This window comes from Mirounga leonina, unplaced genomic scaffold (genome assembly GCF_011800145.1).
Source record: "Mirounga leonina isolate KUSES-001 unplaced genomic scaffold, KU_Mleo_1.0 Mir_115, whole genome shotgun sequence".
In the NCBI taxonomy this organism is placed as follows: Eukaryota; Metazoa; Chordata; class Mammalia; order Carnivora; family Phocidae; genus Mirounga; species Mirounga leonina.
Window position 1 is genome coordinate 1,934,941 of NW_023270268.1, and position 23,447 is coordinate 1,958,387.

At 39.8% G+C, this 23,447-nt stretch overlaps 1 protein-coding gene across 5 annotated transcripts in view; it reads right to left on the bottom strand.

The window, feature by feature from the left end:
* Nucleotides 1–23,447, bottom strand: part of FBXL2 (F-box and leucine rich repeat protein 2) — a 142,188-nt gene that overhangs the window by 33,601 nt on the left and 85,140 nt on the right. For 2 of the 5 annotated variants that reach the window (XM_034991565.1, XM_034991573.1), the window contains exons 2-9: nt 12,376–12,444; nt 12,180–12,294; nt 11,610–11,736; nt 11,394–11,468; nt 9,627–9,757; nt 7,272–7,332; nt 6,418–6,462; nt 5,798–5,854 (exon numbers count right to left, since the gene is read on the bottom strand). In XM_034991565.1, the coding sequence (XP_034847456.1) occupies nt 5,798–5,854; nt 6,418–6,462; nt 7,272–7,332; nt 9,627–9,757; nt 11,394–11,468; nt 11,610–11,736; nt 12,180–12,294; nt 12,376–12,400 (636 nt within the window). In that variant the 5' untranslated portion in view covers nt 12,401–12,444. Of the gene's footprint in view, nt 1–5,797; nt 5,855–6,417; nt 6,463–7,271; nt 7,333–9,626; nt 9,758–11,393; nt 11,469–11,609; nt 11,737–12,179; nt 12,295–12,375; nt 12,445–19,411; nt 19,526–23,447 lie in introns of those variants that run through there. The other 3 variants (XM_034991547.1, XM_034991560.1, XM_034991553.1) reach the window with 3 other exon arrangements.

Genomic DNA, 23,447 nt, shown 5'->3' on the forward strand with positions numbered 1-23,447 from the left:
ATGAACATTGGGGTTCATAGGCCCTTCTTTTCACTACATCTGTGTCTTTGGGGTAAATACCCAGAGGTGCAATTGCTGGGTCATAGGGTAGCTCTATTTTTAAATTTTTGAGGCACCTCCACACTGTTTTCCAAAGTGGCTGTACCAACTTGCATTCCCATCAACAGTGTAAGAGGGTTCCCCTTTCTCCACAACCTCTCCAACATTTGTTGTTTCTTGCCCTGTCCATTTTTGCCATTCTAACTGGTGTAAGGTGGTATCTCAATGTGGTTTTGATTTGAATTTCCCTGATGGCTAATGATGATGAACATTTTTTCATGTGTCTGTTAGCTGTTTGTATGTCTTCTTCGGAGAAGTGTCTGTTCATGTCTTCTGCCCACTTTTTGACTGAGTTTGAGAAGTTCTTTATAGATCTTGGATACCAGCTCTTTCTCTGTAGTGTCATTTGCAAATATCTTCTCCATTCTGTGGGTTGTCTCTTTGTTTTATTGACGGTTTCCTTTGCTGTGCAGAAGCTTTTTATCTTGATGAAGTCCCAAAAGTTCATTTTTGCTTCTGTTTCACTAGCTTTTGGAGATGTATCTTGAAAGAAGTTGCTGTGGCTGATGTCAAAGAGGTTACTGCCTATGTTCTCCTCTAGGATTTTGATGATTCCTGTCTCACATTGAGGTCTTTCATCCACTTTGAGTTTATCTTTGTGAATGGTGTTAGAGAATGGTCGAGTTTCATTCTTCTGCATGTGGCTGTCCAATTTTCCCAGCACCATTTATTGAAGAGACTGTCTTTTTTCCATTGCATGTTTTTTCCTGTTTTGTCAAAGATTATTTGACCATAGAGTTGAGGGTCCATATCTGGGTTCTCTCTTCTGTTCCATTGGTCTATATGTCTGTTTTTGTGCCAGTACCATGCTGTCTTGGTGATCACAGCTTTGTAATATAGCTTGAAATCAGGCAACGTGATGCCCCCGACTTTGTTTTTCTATATCAACACTTCCTTGGCAATTCGGGGTCTTTTCTGATTCCATACACGTTTTAGGATTGTTTGTTCCAGCACTTTGAAAAATGTCATTGGAATTTTGATCGGGATGGCACTGAAGGTATAGATTGCTCTGGGCAGCACAGACATTTTAACAATGTTTATTCTTCCGATCCATGAGCATGGAATATTTTTCCATCTTTTTGTGTCTTCTTCAATTTCTTTCATGAGTGTTTTGTAGTTCCTAGAGTATAGATCCTTTACCTCTTTGGTTAGGTTTATTCCGAGGTATCTTATGGGTTTTGGTGCTATTGTTAATGGAATCGTCTCTCTAATTTCTCTTTCTACAGTTGTGTTGTTAGTATATAAGAAAGCAACTGATTTCTGTGCATTGATTTTGGATCCTGCCACATTACTGAATTACTGGATGAGTTCTAGTAATCTGGGGGTGGAGTCTTTTGGGTTTTCCACATAAAGTATCACGTCATCTGCGAAAAGAGAGAGTTTGACTGCTTCTTTGCCAATTTGAATACCTTTTAGTTCTTTTTGTTGTCTGATTGCTGTTTCTAGGACTTCTAGTACTATGTTGAACAATAGTGGTGAGAGTGGGCATCCTTGATGTGTTCCTGATCTTAAGGGAAAGGCTCTCAGCTTTTCCCCATTGAGGATGATATTCACTGTGGGTTTTTCATAGATGGGTTTTATGAACTTGAGGAATGTTCCCTCTATCCCTATACTCTGTAGAGTTTTAATCAGGAAATGATGTTGTATTTTGTCAAATGCTTTTTCTGCATCAACTGAGAGGACCATATGGGTTCTTCTCCCTCCTCTTATTAATGTGTTCTATCACACTGATTGATTTGTGAATGTTGAACCACCCTTGTATCCCGGGGATAAATCCTACTTGGTCATGGTGGATGATCCTTTTAATGTATTGTTGGATCCTATCAGCTAGGATTTTGTTGAGGATTTTGGAATCCATATTCATCAGGGATATTGGTCTGAAATTCTCCTTTTTGATGGGGTCTTTGCCTGGTTTGGGGATTAAGGTAATGCTGGCCTCATAGAATGAGTTTGGAATTTTCCTTCTGTTTCTGTTTTTTGAAACAGCTTCAGGAGAATAGGTATTATTTCTTCTTTGAATGTTTGGTAGAATTCCCCAGGGAATCCATCAGGCCCTGGACTCTTGTTTTTTGGGAGGTTTTTGATCACTGCTTCAATCTTGTTCCTGGTTATTGGCCTATTCAGGTTGTCAATTTCTTCCTGTATCAGTCTTGGCAGCTTATAGGTTTCCAGGAAGGCCTCCATTTCATCCAGATTGCTCAGTTTATTGGCATATAGTTGTTGGTAATAATTTCTAATAATTGTTTCTATTTCTTTGGTGTTAGTGGTGATCTCTCCCCTTTCATTCATAATTTTATTAATTTGGGTCCTTTCTCTTTTCTTTTGGATAAGTCTGGCCAGGGGTTTATCAATCTTATTAATTCTTTCAAAGAACCAACTTCTGGTTTCGTTGATCTGATCTACTGTGTTTCTGGTTTCTAGTTCATTGATTTCTGCTCTAATTTTAATTATTTCTCTTCTAATGTGTGGCTTAGGCATCGTTTGTTGCTTTTTCTCTAGTTCTTTAAGGTGTAGAGTTAGTTGGTGAATTCGGGATTTTTCTATTTTTTTGAGTGAGGCTTGGATGGCTATGTATTTCCCCCTTAGGACCGCCTTTGCAGTATCCCATAGGTTTTGGACCGATGTGTTTTCATTCTCATTGATTTCCATGAATTGTTTAAGTTCTTCTTTGATTTCCTGGTTGACCCAAACATTCTTGAGCAGAGTGGCCTTTAGCTTCCAAGTGTTTCAATTTCTGCCTAATTTTTTCTTGTGATTGAGTTCCAGTTTTAGAGCATTGCAGTCTGAGAATATGCAGGGAATAATCTCAATCTTTTGGTATCGGTTGAGACCTGATTTGTGACCCAGTATATGGTCTATTCTGGAGAAAGTTCCATGTGCCGTCGAGAAGAATGAGTATTCTGGTTTTTTAGGGTGGAATGTTCTGTAAATATCTATGAGGTCCATCTGGTCCAGTGTATCATTCAAAGCTCTTGTTTCCTTGTTGATTTTCTGCTTAGATGATCTGTCCACTGCTGAGAGTGGAGTATTGAGGTCTCCTACAATTAACGTTATCAATATGACTCTTTATTTTGGTTAACAGTTGGCTTATGTAGATGGCTGCTCCCATGTTGGGGGCATAGATATTTACAATTGTTAGATCTTCTTGTTGGATAGACCCTTTAAGAATGATATAGTGTCCTTCTGTGTCTCTTATTACAGACTTTAGTTTAAAATCTAATTTGTTTGATATAAGAATTGCTACCCCAGCTTTCTTTTGAGGTCCGCTGGCATGGAAGATGGATCTCCATCCCTTCACTTTCAGTCTGGATGTATCTCTAGGTTCAAAATTAGTCTCTTGTAGGCAGCATATGGATTGGTCCTGTCTTTTTATCCAATCTGCAACCCTGTGCCATTTTATGGGAGCGTTTAGGCCATTCACGTTGAAAGTGATTATTGAGAGATATGAATTAATTGTCATCATGTTGCCTGTGAAGACGTTGTTTTTATAGATTGTCCCTGTAAATTTCTGTTGTAGATCACTCTTGGGGTCTTTCTCCTTTTATAGAACCCCCCTTAATAGTTCTTGCAGGGCCGGATTAGTGGTCACATATTCTTTCAACTTCTGCCAGTCGTGGAAGCTCTGCATCTCTCCATCCATTCTAAATGAAAGCCTTGCCGGATAAAGTATTCTTGGCTGCATGTTCTTCTCATTTAGTACCCTGAATATGTCTTGCCAGGCCTTTCTGGCTTGCCAGGTCTCTGTGGAGAGGTCTGACGTTATTCTGATGTTCCTCCCTCTGTACATAAGGAATCTCTTCCCCCTAACTGCCCTTAAGATGGTTTCCTTGGTTCTAAGATTTGCAAGTTTTACTATTACATGCCGGGGTGTTGGCCTGTTTTCCTTGATCTTAGGAGGGGTCCTCTCTGCCTCTAGGACTCGAATGTTTGTTTCATTCCCCAGATTAGGGAAGTTCTCAGCTACGAATTGCTCAAATACATCTTCTAGCCCTCTCTCTCTCCACTCCCTCCGGGATTCCAAGTATTCTGACATTGGAACGCTTCATGGTGTCACTTATTTCTCTGATTCTATTTTCATGGAATCTGAGTTGTTTTTCCCTGGCCTCCTCTTTTCCCTTTTTATCTGTTATATTGTCTTCCAGGTCGCTTATTCTCTCTTCTGTCTCAGTTACCCTACCTGTTAGATTAACTAGATTGGATTGGATCTCATTCATAGCATTTTTAAGTTCTGCCAATTCACCTTTTATTTCTGCCCTTAGAGACTCTATGCTGCCATTAATTGATATCTCCATTCTAGCATTGTCTTCACAATTGCTAGCCTGAATTCCATCTCCGACATCTTGGTTATATCTGCATCCATTTGTAAATCTGCAGCATAAGTCATAATCTCTGAGTCTTTTCTGTTTTGGGGGCTCCTCCTCCTAGTCATTCTGTTGATGGGTGTTTGAGGGAATGTATAGAGTCCAAATTATTGACCAGAACCCAAGCAAGATGTACCTGTTTTCTTGGGACCTTAGGGTTGCTGGCCTCTTGTTTTCCCAGCCTGTCTTCTGCAGGAGGGCCTGCCGCGCTGTTACTCAGGCAACCCTGTTTAGGTGGAGTTGCCCTGCGCCCCTGTGGCGGGGGATGGGCTCAGTGGGAATCAGTCTTTGGGGCGTTTGTTCTCTGGCGCCTTTCCACATCTCTTCCACGAGTCAGAGCAGAAGAGACCATTTCCAACCCTCTGCCTTACAGCAGAGACCTCAGTCTGTTCTTCAGTGAGCTCTCCAGGCCACACCGTCTCCGTTTCTGTCCATGCTGCTATAAACTGCAGCGGCCTGGGTTGTGTGCCCCTCCACAGTGCTCCCAGACCTGCCTCCAGGTCGGGGCACGTCTCTGCCCTTTGTGCTTCTAAAATCACCAGCTGCTCCCAATTCACACGCACGCGACCCCGGCGCTCAGGGATTCCGCCCCGGGGGCTGCAGTTCGCAGGTGCAACCCTGCCGCTCAGGGTTTTCGTCCCAAGGGCTGCCCTAGAGTCCTTTCCCTGCCGCTACCGGTCTGCGAGTCTGTGCCCATCCGCAGCATGCAAGGCTGTCGCTCACCAGCGGTGTAGGATCCCCACAGCCAAGCACCCTCCCGCTGCCGTTTATCCTCCGATATCTGCCTGCGGAATCACAGCTCTCCACTTCGTACCTCAAAACCAACCGCCTACGATATTCTGTTTGTAGAGATCCAGATCTTATTACATCTCAGGCTGGTTTCGTGGGTGCTCAGAGTGGTCTGGTGGATATCCAGCTCAATTCCGGGGACCAGCTGAAATAGGGTCCCCTACTCCTCCGCCATTTTTCCCCCCTCCTCTCTTTCAATGTATTTTAATTCCTCTCCCCATAGATATATATGAGCAGGTATGGAATGAAATATGACACAAGGATGGCCTCAATCTTTTTCTAGATTCTATCATTGTAACATGCTAAGTTTCACTCTCCCTGAACATGAACGGAGTAGTAAGGACATGGGTCTCTATTATAGGTTCACATCCTAAAACGAAAGCAGTAACGTTTAGATAATCTGCCTCCCAAGTTAGCCCAACTAATAGATCTTTGAAACCAAGAATGATGACACCTTTACAGAAAGGAAAACCAGACAGATTCTTGCTGTGGTGGGAGAGTTCTTTCTCCCTAAGAGGTGAAGAATGTCACGAAAAACTCAGACTCACCAGGGCTTGCAGTTTAGGACAGTGGACGGAGAGCTGGATGAGTGTGCTGTCGGTGATCTGGAGAGAAACAAGCTGTGTCAATGTGACTTCCACACCAGAACTTAATACCTAATTTTGGTTTCTCCTGAACATGAGAATCAAAAGGTGTAAAACAGAATTAAAAACTCATCTCAAGCACACTCAGGCTGGGAGCCCCTCTCTTCACCAACAACCTCAAATCCTGCAGACACAAAGCTGTTCTTTGGTCTCTCCTCTGGTGCCCCAAGGGGGCCCAGGGACAGGGGAAAAAGGAGTTGGTAAGGAGGGTCCCCCAGGATTCTCCTCTGTAGTCACCTCATCACTGGACATGCAAACTTATTTCTCCCTTCAGTTCTGTGAAAGACTTTCTTTTTAATGTTTGGCAAAAAATGGAGCTACCCTGAACTTCTCAGCTGTAGCTCTGATGGCTGAGTACAGCCCAAAGTTCGCATCCCACTGCCATGGTCCTTATTGGGTTCCCAATTCCTGACATGCTGGGGCGAGGAGGGTCCACACAACAGCCAGCTGGGGTCTCTGGCTATGCCTGGTTGCCTCTCAGGACTGAGGGGCGGCCCTGCAGGGCTTGTCAGGAGTCTACTTACCAGGATGCATTCTTCAAGATCCATCTTCTCCAGGTCATGGCAATTCTGGAAAAGTCCGTAAGACCCCCCACACACACCATGTGGTCAGTGGTCAGGGCAACACTGGTGGCTTGCCGTGTCCCTCTGAGTACTGGCCCAGTATCCTTGTTTCTCTTCCATTAAGGAGTGTGTCCTATTCCTAAAGTGACCCAATGAGCCAGCACTTCTGAGCAGGTGCTTTTTGAATCACATTCCTTTTGGAAATGGGAATGTGGCTGCCTGGAGCTACATTTCCTTCTCTCACCTGGAAAGATTAGTGGCCTCCACCTTCCCAGTGACTATGGATATCATCCTGTAAATTTTAGCCATAGAATAGGCTCAGGAAGGCATGGGGGTGGGGTGCTCAGGCAGTTTGGACAGGTGAGGGTTGGGGTAGGAGGAAGAGTGTATCACCATCCCTAGAAAGTCATGGGTTCCCAGCTGTAGGCCAGAGGGACCCCTATGATGGTCAGCGTCTGCAGGGTGATGTGGAAGAAGGAGCAGAGGGAGAGCACAGCTCAGTTAGGGGAGGCCACTGAGAGACTGAGTCAGCATTTGTATGAGGAAGGGCATGTCCTGCCAGGGAGGACATTCCTCTTGCTGTGGCCCCACCCGACCAAATGAGAGTGAGGTCTAGACCTGCTCCAGAACCCCCTACAGGACCACTTTCGCTTTCTGGGGAAAATGGGAAAATGTACTGAGGACTCTATCCAACTTGGTACCTGTCCTTTCTGAAGGTACACACATTTTTGCACACTCCAAAACCACAGAAAGTTATTTTGAAATGAGGGAGGTGAATTATAGTTTGGTTTTATTTTTTGAAACCTCTGGCTTACCCGAGCTAAAAGTGTAAAGCCTGCATCAGTCAAATGGGAACACCGCGCAGCCTCCAAAATCCTGGGATAGAGAGTGTGTGGGAGGAAAAGGTAGTGACTGGTTAACAACAGAAACACACACTTTATGATTCACACTATTGAGTTTATTCTGCCTTCGGACACACCTCTGCTTCTGGAATAGTCCTGAGGACTGTAAATGCAAATGCCATCCCCCTGGATAGATGAGGGAAAGGAGGCTTAGGGAGAAGTGTGGCCTGCCCTAAGTCTGACAGTTCCAGCCCAAACTCAGGGGGCGAACCCAGGAATCTTCCCACAATTCCAGGACATTGTTGCTGCTGTTGTTTTTAAATATTATTCCAGTATTTGTTGACTTTTAAACACAATTAAAATGAACTTTTACTCAACAAAATTATCTTGATATATACTGCATTTAATGAAATTCCCAGTTACCCTAAAAGGAATTTAAAAAAATTTGCAGCCAATGAAAAATGTGAGTTAATTCTCAATGCCCATGCTTAATAGGGACAGAGGAATAAATAACATTTTAAAGTTAAATACTCCCTTGTAGCAGTAATTTTGACCACCTTTCTGACCAGTTTTGATCACCCACATTCTTCTACTATTCAGAAATATCAAAATTATCTAGAATCCTATGACTTTGGATTGCACTACTGGGTATTTACCCCAAAGACACAGATGTAGTGAAAAGAAGGGCCATATGAACCCCAATGTTCATAGCAGCAAAGTCAGCCAAACTGTGGAAGGAGCCGAGATGTCCTCCAACAGATGAATGGATAAAGAAGACGTGGTCCATATATACAATGGAATATTACTCAGCCATCAGAAAGGATGAATACCCAACTTTTACATCAACATGGATGGGACTGGAGGAGATTATGCTAAGTGAAATAAGTCAAGCAGAGAAAGTCAATTATCATATGGTTTCACTTGTTTGTGGAACACAAGGAACAGCATGGAGGACATTAGGAGAAGGAAGGGAAAAATAAAGGGGGGGAAATTGGAGGGAGAGATGAACCATGAGAGACTATGGACTCTGAGAAACAAACTGAGGGTTTTAGAGGGGAGGGGGGTGGGAGGAGGGGTTAGCCTGGTGATGGGTATTAAGGAGGGCACGTATTGCATGGAGCACTGGGTGTTATACAAAAACAAAGAATCATGGAACACTACATCAGAAACTAATGATGTGTTTTGTTTTGTTTTGTTTTCTTTTTCAAAAACTAATGAAGTTTTGTATGGTGACTAACATAACATAATAAAATAAAATAAAAGTTAAAAAAAAATTATCTAGACTCATCCTTAATGCAACAGTAAGAAAAATGGGCAAAGGACAGCAATTGACAATCCATAAAAGATGTGAAACTGGTGTAAGCCATAACATAATAAAATTAAATTAAATTTTAAAAAAATTATCTAGAATCATCCTTAATGCAACAGTAAGAAAAATGGGCACAGGAAGGCAATAGACAATCCATAAAAGATGTGAAACTGGTGTAAGCATGAGAAACGGATCAGTTTTACTGAGAAGTAAAATAAAATAAGTATCCTTTTCCTGCCTCTTGTGCAGGGGTAAGATTGCTAGTTCTGAACAAAGTCTCAAGTTCAAACTCTAGTTTTAGACTTCCTACTCATCATATGACCCAGGACAGAGTATGTGATTTTCTTTGACTCCCAGTTCCTCCTCTGCAAAACAAGTGAGAATGACAGTGCATATCTCCTAGAGATGTGGTGAGGATTAAATGAGATAATACTTATAAAATTGCCCAACACAGAGCCTGGAACATAAATGAGTTCAACTGATGTTAACTATGATTAGTATTTTGTTGCCATAATTAAAGTTTTAATATTCACAATATTATTGGAGAAAATCAATCTTTACTTGTTAAAACAAAACTTCCTTCTCCTAGGGAAGGTGATAAATAAGGTGATTGCAATTCCCTCCCCGCCTTCTGTCCATTTAGCAACTGGTTGAGGGGAAAATCTGGTGACATTTGGATGTGAGGCTGTCATTCTGACACTATCAGATCACTCTGATGTCAAAGCTATAACAGGATGAGGCAAATCAGGTGGACACATGTGTCAAGTGCACCAAGAAATTACAGTTCAGGTTCCACCTGGGGGTGGTGGACAGTTCAGTAGCCCCCATACATCCCTAAATAAACTGGATTATGTACTGTTCTGCCCCAACCCATGTGACAAAAGCCAACAATAACACAACCACCACCACCTCCATCACTACCTATTGGCCTGCTGGCAAGCCTTTCCCTTCCTGCAGGAAGCCCTCTTGGTCAGTCCAGCCAAGCTCTGAGCTACAAAGCAGAAGCATGGTGCACTCACTGAAGTCTCGGGCAGTTCAAAGCCAGGGCTGTGAGGGAGGCGTCTGTGAGGTTGCTGCAGCCAGAAAGGCACAGAGCCTGTAGCCGATGGCAGCCCCTGCATATCTGCACCACGCCTTCATCTGTAATGTGCTGGGGAAAGCCAGAACAGGAAGGAATGTCAGAAGGCACCAACAATACTGAAATGAGAGCCGCAGAAAAATGGGATCTACTGCTGGTCAGGTAGTTGGGTTGCCAAATACTAGCATTTTATCCTAATAATTTAAATAAAACAAGATGAAGTACAGGGTTGACATGTATTTGTTATCTCTGCACAGCTTTAAACTATTCTAGCATTACTAACAGAGAATGAAATTTTTAAAAAAGATTTATTTATTTATTTATTTATTTATTTATTTATTTATTTATTTAGAGAGCGTGTGTGCAAGTAGGCAGAGGTGCAGAGAAGACATAGAGGGAGAGAATCCTCAAACAGACTCCCTGCTGAGCACAGAGCCTGACACAGGGCTCGATCCCAGGACCCAGAGATCATGACCTGAGCTGAAATCAAGAGTCAGATGCTCAACTGACTGAGCCACCCAGGTGCCCCGCCAAGAGTGAAATTCAAAAATTTCATCCCCTTCCCCAGAGTTCATTTGATTTTTTTTTTCCAGGAAAAATTCATAAACTTGTGTTAAACATCAGATTAAATAAAGAGCTCATAAGACTTGCCTGGTTAAGTGACATCATAATTTTTGGTTGAATTTCTACAGATTAATTAAATTACTGATAAATGACTTGCATTTTTTTTTTTTTTTTAAGATTTATCCATTTTAAAGACGGAGAGAGAGAGAGAGTGCCGGCAGGGAGAGGGAGGGAGGGAGAGGGAAAGAAGCTTCAAGCAGACCTGCAGGGGGCCCAATCCCACAACCCATAAGATCATGACCCATGACATCAGGACCTGAGCCAAAACCAAGAGTCAGACACTCAACCAACTGAGAGACCCAGGTGCCCCTGGCTTGCATATTTATATTCTACTTGAAGTCGTCTGCCAGTGCTCTCCTACACACACTGCAAGATCCTAATATTGAGCAGTGCCCATAAGTCAGAAGAAATTCCAGAAAGACAGAAACTGTCCAGAAGACAGTTTCTGTTCTAACTCCCACCATCAAGGATTCTAAAGACATATGACTCATTCACTGAATACCAACTGCAAGGATTTCTCTTACATTTCTCAAAATTTATGTTCCCCTTGAGAAATCCAGGAGGATATAGCAAGCATTCTCTTTAAGGATCAACACTGACAATGGCAGTGAGGACAGAATTTTTCACATGCTAATGCCATGATGAAAATTACACCTTGCTCCTGCATGCATCCTTTATTTTTCAAAGCATTTTCACATCTATCATTTCATTTTATCCACTGAGACGTGAGCGGTGTCATTATCCCCAGTTCATAAGTTAAAGAAAAAAAAAAAAAAGACACTGAGACCTTACATGAATTTGTTCAGGTTAGTGACTAGTTCACAGCATTCCTGATATCTTAAAATAAACCAAGACGTCAATCTATATTATTTTTAGAAGGAAATGTGAGTGGCTTTGTATTGGCCACTTTGTTTAGACTGTTATCCTTTCATCTTGTGGCAAACCGACAGATCATATGAGGATGCAGAATAAGAAAAAAGGGTGTGGCGACCATCCCTCCTGCCTGGGGGCTTCAAAATGGGGCCCACAGGAGACTCAGGGAATTTGGGACAGGAGGGTGCTCCCAGGAAAACACGTTACTTACTGAGCAGGACTGTAAGTTGAGGCTCACAAGCTCATGGCAGTAATTCTGAATGTGTTTCAGAGCTTCATCTTCTAACTGAGTGGACAAAGAAAACAAGAGAGGGATGGAACCAGGTGAGGGAATAGTGGAGAACTAAGAAAAACACAACAGCACGTTCTCTAATGAAGTGCCCACAACTCATGTTAGAGAGACACACCTCAAGCAGCCCCTCAGTACCTGTGTGCAGCCCCTCAGGAGCAGGGCTTTCAGGCCTCGACAGCCTCGCACCAGTGCCTCAATGCCATCCTTTGTGATCTGGTCACACCAAGAGAGGTTCAGGTACTCCAGGTTTCGGCAGCCCTCACTGAGAGAGCAAGAAACAAGACCACACATGTGCAATCCATCCTATAGATAGTTCATTACCAAATCTGAGTTTAGTAAATCACAAACAATTAAGGGGAGAGAAAACCTCTGTGACCTGAGGCACCAATTTCTTGTTCCAATGGGATCATTAGAAAGGTTTTATTTTTATTTTTATTTTTTTTTAAAGATTTTATTTATTTATTTGAGACAGAGAGAATGAGAGAGAGAGAGCACATGAGAGGGGGGAGGGTCAGAGGCAGAAGCAGGCTCCCTGCCAAGCAGGGAGCCCGATGCAGGACTCAATCCAGGGACTCCAGGATCATGACCTGAGCCGAAAGCAGTCACTTAACCAACTGAGCCACCCAGGCACCCCATTAGAAAGGTTTTAGACACACCAGGATGCTCATAGGTTTAGGTGTTTCTTCTGACAACAGGTACTCTCACCTGATCCCCTTTAAGGAGCTGTTTGTAATGGACACACAGGAGGTCAGATCCAGATGTTTCAGCTTGGAACAGAATCTGCTAAGGCTATAACACGTGCTGGAAAAGAGCAGACACACTAAAGATATTTTCAACCATGTTTCTCTCCCCTCACTCTCCCCATGGTCAATCAGTCACCAAACTCATTCTCATTCCTTACCTGTCAGTGATTTTGGTGCACCCATTGAGGTTTAAATGTTCAATGTTTCGGCAGTTCTGTGCAAAGGTCCTAAAAAGAGAAAACATTTTAAAACTCCCTTGTCAGCCACTAGAGGGCACGTGTCACTGTTCACATTTAAAACAGTGCTCCTCAAACTTTTACATTTTATTTTACTGTGGAAAGAACACTTAACATGAGACTTACTCTCAACAAATTTTAAGTGTACAATATATTATTGTTGACTATAGGTACTGGTGCTCCTCAAACTTTAATATGCACATGAAACAGCTGGGGTTCTTGTCACAGTGCAGATTCTAATGGCATAGCTTGACAAACTGCTTGATGGTCTGCATTTCTAAGAAATTCCCAAGTGATGCCGCTGCTGCTACTCTGGGAACTACACTTGGAGAAGCAAAGCCTAAGAGTGATGATGTATCCATCATAATTCTCCTTCAACCCACACCTTGGTGAATACCTGAGAATGGAGGCCCTGGCTCCTTGTTCCTTCCTCTCTATAGAAAAATCAGTTGGAAGCAAGGGGATTGAATCTTTCTTGTATTGTGCCGTATGGTCATTTGGTTATTCAAGAGCCTTTCTGAAGAAACTGTCTTTGGCCATCGATAGGGTCAGTAGTTGATCAGTATGAAGAACCATTCACTTACTGGTGAGGATACTGAGTCATGAAGGGCAACTTCCTCTATGATTTGTGGGTTGGCAGAAAGGCCAAAAGTGGAAAATTAAACATCCCTTACTCACCACTTATTCCTTAACATATTCAGCAAGGACTGGCTTGGGTCACCTACATTTTCCTGAAATACAGCTTCAACGTATTTACAGTGTTGAGTCCTGATTCTTCCATACAGTAACCAAATGTCTCCAAAACCTGGCCTCAAACCATGTCACTCTTATCTGCTCCTCCTGCACTGGTATGGTGTAATGGAACTGACCTGGAGGCTGGTGGAATCCCCGAGTTAAAGATATGAAGCCAAAATCTGACCAAGGTCATTAGAGTTATCAGAGAAGAGTACAGGGGCACAGAGAACTTCAGAGGGTTCCCCTCAAGAATTCAGTAGAGTACTAATCAGCATGCATATAGGGAAACTACCCAAAGCCAGGGAAAGAATCATCAAAAAGCATTAGAAGGAACAATAGCCAGAGCTCACCCAGAGCCAGGAAAGTGCCCATTCCATAAACCAACAGTGAAAAACGTCTCAATTTGTGGGGCACTGGGTAGAGCACTGAGAAGTACTTTGCTTCAGGTGTACAATTAGTGCTCAACTAAACATGGCTTTGGTCCAACTTAACAAATTAAAAAAAGAAAAAGATTTGAAAGGAATTATGTCCAAATAACTGTGTCCAGAATAAAACTCAAGAATATTTATAGGAATACAAAAATATTCTGCATCCAAAATAAAATTCACAATGTCTGGCATTGAGCAAAAAATTGGCATGTATTCAAAGAAGGAAAATATATCCATTATGAGGAGAAAAATCAATCAAAGCTGACCCAAAACTGTTGCAAATATTAGAAATAGTAGACTAAGACATTAAAAGTTATTATAACTGTGTTCTGTAGAATATAGTCCTATGGAGCTACATAAAGATTACACATGTTTTGTTTATTAAATGTGTTATGTAGAGACATTAGAGTTATTTTTAAAGACCCAAATTAAACTTTTGGAAAATGGCTAAGATAAAAATTTTCTGGATGGGACTAACAGCAGATTAGACATTTTATCAAGAAGAGATTGGTGAACTTGAAGACATAGCAATAGAAACTATCCAAAATGAAACATGGAAAGAAAATAAGAAGAAAAAAAAAAAGAACAGAGCATAAATGAGCTGTGGGACAGATTCAAGCAATCTAATATACATGTGACTGGGAGTCCCCAAGGGACAGGAGATTGGGCAGGGGTTGGGATGGGGTAGAATATCTGAAGAAGCAATGGCCAAAATTTTTCCAAAGTTTATGAAAACTATAAACCTACAAATCGAAAAAACTCAAAGAATTCCAAGCATGAGAAATATGAAGAAAAATACATCAAGGCATATCATAACCAAATTGGTCAAAACCAATGACAGAAAAATCTTAAAAGCAGCCAGAGAAAAAGACACACTATGTACAGAGAAAGAAAAATAAGGTTGACAGATTTCTCACTGGTAACAAAAAAAGCAAGAAAACAGAGGAGAAGCATCTTTAAAATACTGAAACAACTGTCAACAAAATTGTATACTGAGCAAAAATATTTTTTCAAAAATTAAGGAAAAATAACTTTTTTTTTTTTTTTGCAGACACAGAAGAGCTGAAAGAATTAATCAGATCTGCAGTACAAGAAATGTTAAGGACCATTCTATAGGTAGAAAAAAGAGTGACTACACAAAGGAATGAATACTGGAAACAGTAACCACTTGGGTACATATATTCACTTTTTTAGTTATTTAAATCTCTTAAAAAATAATTGACTATTAAAAAATACTAACAATCTAGTGTGGAGTAGTTTGTACTATATGTAGAATTAAAATGTGTAACAATAATAGCATAAAGGCTGAGTGGGGAAAAATGGAAGTGATCTGTAATACAATTTGAAGGTAGACTATAACAAGTTAAAGATGTACATTACATTATAAAAACTCTAAGGCAACCATTAAAATTACAAAATAATAACTTATAGCTCTAATCCTAAAAGGGATATATAAAATGGAATCATAAAAAAATTCTCAATACAAAAGAAGGCAGAAAAAGAGGAAAGGGGAAGAAAATATGTCTGGGACAAATAGAAAACAGCAAGAGAGTAAATTTAAAACTAATCATAACAGATCAATTCTCACACAAAATGTAAATGATCTAAATACAAAAATCAAAAAGCAGAAACTGTAATAATGGATCAAAAAAAGCAACATCCAACCATATATTTCCTAAAATAAAACAACTTTAAATATAAAGACACAAATCGGTGAAAACTAAAAGAATCGAAAATCATATGCCAAAAAAAGGAAAGCTGGCATATCTATATAATATCAAAGTAGACCTCACATCAAAGAATATTACCAGAGATAAAAGAAGGCCATGTGATGATGAAAAACTGGTCAATTCATCATAAAGGTGCAGCAACCCTACAAGTCTATATATCTAATAACAGAACTTCAAAATACATGAAGAAATAACCTGAGGAGAAACAAATCTGAAATTACAGGCAGAGATTTCAGTATAATTCTGTCAATATTTGATCAAACAAGAAGTCAGAAAATCAGTGAAGATATAAAAGACTTGATCAACAGTCTTAATTCAACTTTAATTGATATTTATATAATACTCCACCCAACAGTAGAGTACATATTCTTTTCTTTTTTTTTTTTAAAGATTTTATTTATTTATTTGAGAGAGAGAGAATGAGAGAGAGCACATGAGAGAGGGGAGGGTCAGAGGGAGCACCTGCCGAGCAGGAAGCCCGATGCGGGACTCGATCCAGGGACTCCTGGATCCTGAACCGAAGGCAGTCGCTTAACCAACTGAGCCACCCAGGCGCCCGAGTACATATTCTTTTCAAGTGCACATGAAATTTACCGTGACAGACCATATTCTTGGCTACAAAACAAGTTTTAATAAAATTAAAAGGATTCAAGTCATATAAAGTATATTCACTGATCACAATGGAATTAAATTAGTAATCAATAAACAACAACAAAAAACCTGGAAAATGTCCAAATATTTATAGACTAAATAACATGCTTCTAAATAACCCATGGGTCAAGGAAGAAATCAAAAGGGAAAGAGAATACATTTTTAATGGAACAAAAATGTAAACACAGAATTAGAATTTGTGAAATCCTACTAAATCAGTACTTCAGGGGAAAATCTTTATGACCTTGGGTTAGGCAAAGATCTCGTATATCACCAAAAGTATGATTCACCAAAAGCGTGATTCATTCAAAAAAACTGGTAAGTTCAATTTCATTAAAATGAAAAACTCTTCAAAAGACTGTTAAGAGAATAAAAGGATAAGCCACAGACTGTGAGAAAACATTTACAAAACACAAATCTCATCAAGGACTTGTATGCAGAATATAACTCTCAAAACTCAAAGATAAGACAAAAAATCTAATTTTTAAAAAAGGGCAAAACCCCCATATTTGAACAGATATTTCAGCAAAGAAAATATGTGTATAGGAAAAGTACATAAAATGATGTTCAACAGCATTAGTCATTAGAAATACAAATTAAAACCTCAATGAGATACTACTATACACATCTATTAGAAAAGCTAAAATTGGGGCGCCTGGGTGGCTCAGCCGTTAAACATCGGCCTTCGGTTCAGGTCATGATCCCAGGGTCCTGGGATCGAGCCCCGCATCGGGCTCCCTGCTCAGCGGGAAGCCTGCTTCTCCCTCTCCCACTCCCCCTGCTTGTGTCCCCTCTCTTGCTCTCTCTCTCTGTCAAATAAATAAATATTTTAAATAAAACCTACCAAGTGTTGACAAGGATGTGAAGGAGCTGGAAGTACCATACACTTCTAGTGGGAATATAAAATGGTATAATCCTTTGGGGAAAGAGTTTGAAAGTTTTTAAAAAGTTAAACACGCACCTACCAAATGATCTAGCCATTCTACTCCTAGGTATTTACTCCAGAGAAATGAAAACATATGACACACAAAACCTTGTACACAAATATTCATAGCAGCTTTATATGTAATGGCTGCAAACTGGAAAGAATCCAAATGAGAAATGAATAAACTGTAGTATATCCATACAATGGACTACTATTCAGCATTAAAAAAGAATGAACTATTGATACACACAACAACATGGATGGATCCCAAAACAATTATGTTGAGTGACAGATGCCAGGAAAAAACGACTATATGCTGTATAATTACATAAAAATTGTTAAAAATTTAAACTAACCTAGATCAGTGGTTGCTTAGCAATGGGACAGAGACAGGGAAGGAGGAAGGGAGGGATTATAAAGGCACATGAGGAAACTTTTACATGTGTATGTTCATTATCTTGATTATAGTGTTGGTTTTATGGGTATAATACATATTTCAAAAATTATCAAATTGTATACTTTAAATACAGTTTATTGTATCTCAATTATATCTCAATAAAACTGTTAAAAATCCATAGGACTTCATATATTATGATGCAGCAGGAGTTACAGAGAATATACATGTAAGATTCATTAGTATTGGAATTTTAATCTATTTTGATTACTGCTGTATTTCCAGTCCCTAGATCAGTGCCTGGTGGAGTAGGGCTCAATAAACATTTGCAAATGAATAGCCTCCCTCCATCTAAAACAACAACAATACGTGGGACAGAGTAGAGGCCAAGGCTGGCTTCAGGTGATTATGATAAAAAACTGGAGGCATAACAAAATTCTGTCTGAGTTCTATTCTGGAATTATGCTTATCATTATTTCTCACAGTAATCTGGTCTCACACACCAAAAATGTATAAGATAATGGGGCGCCTGGGTGGCTCAGTCGGTTAAGCATCTGCCTTCTGTTCAGGTCATGATCTCTGGGTTGTGAGATTGGGCCCCGCATGGGGCTCTGCACTGCTGAGGGTGGAGCCTGCCTAAGATTCTCTCTCCCTCCCTCTCCCTCTGCCACCCCCCCCCCCGGCTCTCTTGCATGGGCATCCTCTAAAAAAAAAAAAAATGTACAAGATATTAATATAGATTTCTACTATAAAAATTATGGTACACCACTAACATTCTTAGCCTCTCAGGATAGTTTTGCTAGTATATATGGCTTTATTCCAACTGCCAAGATAAGAATATATATATATTTTTAATTCAATTAGCCAACATAAAGAAGATGTGGTTTATATATACAATGGAATATTACTCGGCCACCAGAGAGGATGAATACCTACCATTTACACTGACATGGATGGAACCGGAGGTATTATGCTAAGTGAAATGAGAATATATTTCTTTGATATTCCTCATTGACAATCCACATCTTCACATTTATTTTAGTTTAATGGAACCACTATTAAACTTATGTTCTCTTTTATAAATTATCTTAGGACCTATTTGGTACATTTAAGCTTTGTATTAAAATAGAATCAATCTATTCCATCAGTTTACAAAGCTTTTAAAGTACCAGAAAATTTGGTCTGATGATCTGAATTTCTTGATTAAAAAAAAAAAAAATTTTGTTCCTTAACATTTATAGGCAGTGTTTTGATCCTTAAAATATGTTATGAATCAATTTTCTAAGCAATGGTACAGCAGATGTTTCAATTACCAACTCCACTATCTATAATCACTATGCACTGCACATTCTTACTGGCAACTGCAATTGATATACATGGTAGTGATGCTTAGGTCTGCAAGAGACAAAGTCTATCCCAAGGTTCTAGGGGGCAGTGTGTGTTCTAATTTAGCCAACCTCAAACAATAGTAGAGGCCATAAGGATAAGAACATAAAAGTTTAATTATGTCTTGTCTCCAGAAAAGCACGTGTCCTTACAGTGGATTGATAACATTTCCAATAAATAATGGCTAGCCAATAAGAGGTGGGCAAGCATTTGTTTGGATAGGATACAATTAGATAATTACATCCCATCATGAGTAAGCAAAATCCCAGGTGTGCTAAGGAAGTTTTTGGAAGAATTATTTTGTTAAGTAGTATAATATACAAAAAAGGTAGTCACTCTTATGAGAATGAAACTAGGAATATCAGCAAATGAAGAAGGGAACAGCAGAGTCAACTATTATTATGCACCAGGCACTTCATACATGTTGCTTCATGTGATACTCATGACATTCTCATGCAGGAACTACAGCTGCCTTCTCTTTGTAGAAGAGAGAGCGGACACTCGGAGAGGTGAAATAATTTGTCCGAAAGACATATCCCAGACCCAGGCCTGCTGACTCCCAAGTCATGGTTCTTTTAGTTCTCTACGCAAATTACCACAGAAAGAATTTAACAGAAAAAAAGCACATAATATGCTTGGTTTATTTTTGCCGATGACAAGTCAGCTATAAGCTGCCATTACAGAGTGAGTCACTGTGGATTCAACTTACTTCAAGGAGGAATCCCCAACACCAATGCAGCCTCGCAAGCTGAGCTTTCTCAGGAATCCACCACATCGCTTTGAGATATTTTCCACCACTCGACCCTTGAGTCAAAAAGTCAGAAAAAAATCTCATTTTTCATGCTGCTTATCTAACAGCATAATAACCTGAAATTTTAGAAACTGAATATATTTTTCCAGGTGTAAAAGAAGTTATTTTGGAGCATTCCTCCAACACCCCACTCTGTTCCTAAAGGAGCTGCAAGCATTGAAAAATGTTTTCAATTAAAGCATTAAGTATTCAAAAAAAAATTAGTGCACTATATTTTGGAAGTTTTAGCCCTGGAGGTAGGCCTCCCGTACCCAGGGCTCAGAGCTACCTCGCCAATTACAAGGCTCTTTGAGGTCAGCTGTGGGAACACTGGCTGCTGAGCGGCACTCTCAAACGACACTGCTCCAAAAAAAAAAAAAAAAATTCTATTTTAGCTAAACATTACCACTCTAACGTTTCAAAATGTATCATAAAAGCTCCCCCTCATCCTCCTTAGAAATCCCCTATTGAAACACATTTGCTTTGAGATAGGAACTTGGGCTAGATACCGGCAGATTCATTAAAGGGAAAAAAATGAACAGTGATTAAGCACTTTCACTTTTTCAGGCACGATTTTAACACTTTCTTGTACTTATTATGGCTCATTTACTATTCACAACAACCTCATGGTCTACTACTCCACAATGGAGACCATGAAGAGTATGTCTGGAATACAAATCTCTCAGGTCATCTCTCTTAACATTACCATGCCCTGTGATTAAGTCAATGGAAAACTACAAGTCAATCCAGGCACGACTTCCAATGGCCCATACACTTCAGGAATAACGATTACTCTACCAGGTAAAGAACCATGACCAGCTGAGGTGCTTGCTGAAGATAAAGGGAACACAGAATGGGTATAGAAGGTAGTTAAAAATATCAACTACCACCATGCAACCAATTACAGAAATGAAAACTGTAATTGTCATGAATGTCTCTCCTTATTTTGTTAGAGTATGTGTGTGGGTAAAGCCAATATATTTGTTTTCTTTCCTCTCCTGTTCCCTTATGTAAAATAAGATGTGCTGACACCGTATCATGGTATTTAAGTATTGTTAATTCTATATCATAGTATTTAAGATACAGGATATCAAGAAAAGTGAACACCACTCAAGGACTTTATCTCTTCTTTTGAGGAAGGAGTTAGTGTGGTTTTGGTTGTGCACTGTATACTTGTTACCACATTAGGTCGAATTAAGACCTTGTCATTGTTTTTATTTGGAGATTAAGTATGACTTAAGGTGATGCATATGGGTGCCAAGTTGACAAGGGGTGACTTTTGACAATTAATCTTATGTGTCAACTTGACTGGGCCACAGGGTGTGCAAACATTTGGCCCAACAGTATTCTGTATGAGTCTGTGAGGGTATTTTTGGATAAGATTACCATTTGAATCGGTGGAGAGAGTAAAGTAGCAGTGGGAGGGCCTCATCCAATCAATTGAAGACCTGAATAGAATGAAAAAAGCTGAGTAAGAGGGAACTCGCCCTGCATGACTGCTTGAGCTGAGACACTGGTCCTTTCCAGCCTTTGGACTGGGGCTGAAAAACATCAGCTCGTCTTAGGTCTGGACCCTGTCAGCTTTCAGACTGGAATTTACCCCATGGGCTCTGCTGGTTCACAGGTTAGACTGGAACTACATATCAGCTCTCCTGGGTCTCCAGCATCTTAGGACTTCTCCGTCTCCATAATCACATTACCCAATTCCTTATAATAAATCCATATATTTGTATACATACATACCCTATTGTTTCTCTGGAGAATCCTGACTATTAACAGACTGGATTCATACCTTCATTTTGCAAATAAAGAAATTAAATGGTTAAATTGCCAAGGTTACACTTTAGTGAGGAGTAGAGTTAGGGTTCTAAGAGATTTATTTGATTCTAAAGGCTGCACAACCACTGCCTCCACAAGGAAGGAAGTACTGAAAGGAAGCCATTTGGGTCTTTAAAAAAAATGCTATTATCCTCACTTCATAAAATAGCACCCTTGACACTGAACTGTGAGCACTAAGAATTCACTAGGACACATCAAACAACAGGTTCACAGGAGCAGGGCTCACCTGTACTGTTACCTGGCTAACATCTTAAGATGAAAATCTACACTCTGATATTGCTAATAGCTTTATTTATGCTTTCTTGAGTATTCTCTAAGTTAATAAATCTCTGTCACTAGAGGGAAAAAAATATTATGACTTGGAAGTCCAAGTGCAGAATAAAACAGTGAAAACCCCTCCATATCAATGTCTCCAAATAGAGTACACAAGATATTTTTCTCCATTTCAAGTTAGTCACATTGATATAAGCTTTCTATTCTTCCTTTCTTTGGAGTAAAAGTTTTTGTACTCAGATTAAAAAAATTACATTCAGAATTTTCTGTTCCACTGTTTCCAAGAGAAAACTGTTCCACTGTTTCTAAGAGAAAAAATTAGCAAATTGTTTCCAAATGCAAAATTCAAGTCAATGACTGTATATTATCCACTTAGATAGTATGTTGTAGGTGTGGATTTTGGAATGAAAGGCTTTAGAGAAAAATAAGGCCTAAATGGAGAGACCTTTGGAGTTGTAACTTTTAGATTAACATGCTACTTGGTTATTTCTTATTCTTGGCCTGGAGGAATCTTTATTAACTATGAAGACATTGACAAAAATGCTCAACTTTTAAAGGCATGGAGAATGCCTAAACATCAGGGTAACAACACTTATTCAGGAAAGAGTGATGCTCACGGAAAGGCACAATGTACTCTTGTCATCTGGTTACTTTATTTTACCTTTTCTCTGAAACACAACAGTTACATAACCCATCGTGTTCAGGGTACCTACTGTCTCCTCTTACTAGATGAATGACCTCAGGTAAGTTACTCAAACTTTTTGTGCCTCAGTTTCTTCAATATGGTGTTTTTGAGAAGATTAAATGAATATATGTAAAGTTACTTAAATAGTACCAGGCACACAGTAAATACTGTTAGTATATTAATCCTGAACCTTGGTACATTCTCTCCTCTCTCAACATATCCATAAATCATTTTCATCCCAAAGAAATAACTTGAGATGATCAGTTTATCCATGGAATGCTTCCCAGGGTGAGTATCCAATGGGTCCTATTTAGACAACACAGGGGGCTTCAACACTTGGTTCATAATCCAATCTGGATTGTTAGCCCCAAAAGGGCAACCAAATAGTATTAGACTAGACTAATACTAATATGGTGCCAGCTATTTTAAGTTTTCACATGTAGGGGCACCTGGGGGGCTCAGTCGGTTAAGCATCTGCCTTTGGCTCAGGTCATGATCCCGGGGTCCTGGAATCAAGTCCCGCATCGGGCTCCCTGATCCACAGGGAGTCTGCTTCTCCCTCTGCCCTTCACCCCCCTCGCGCTCTCTCTCTCTCTCTTGCTCTCACTCTCTCTCAAATAAATAAATAAAATCTTAAAAAAAAAAAAAGAAAAAAGTTTTCACATGTAATTCTTTACATAACTGGTGACCCATAAACTAGTCTTTCCTTTAGTGGAAGTACTCTTAAGAATTTCTACAATGTGTTTATATAGCTGCGGTCAGCCATCAGCTAAAATTCTGAAATCAAATAATGCACAAGGTAGTGCTATTTACTTGAAACAGTATTTTTAAAAATCTGAATCTAAAAGTTTTAAATATGCCTTTCAAAAAGTTGTATAGTTTGGAAAAATCATCAAAGAAAACTGAGGGGACAATAAGAGCCACAAAAAAAGAAAAATAATTTGCAAAAATTTTTAAAAACAATGACTCTCCTTTGGTGAGCAGAAATGACTACAATTTTTGGAATTTAATGTGCTTCTCAACATCACTAAGTAAACACAATGAACAAAGATCTAGAGATTATCAGTTTGAAGAGGAATCACATGTCAGCATGTTTGGGTGGACATTGCTACAATCACTGCTATTAAGTCTGGAAAGGGCATTAAAGAACTCCTAATC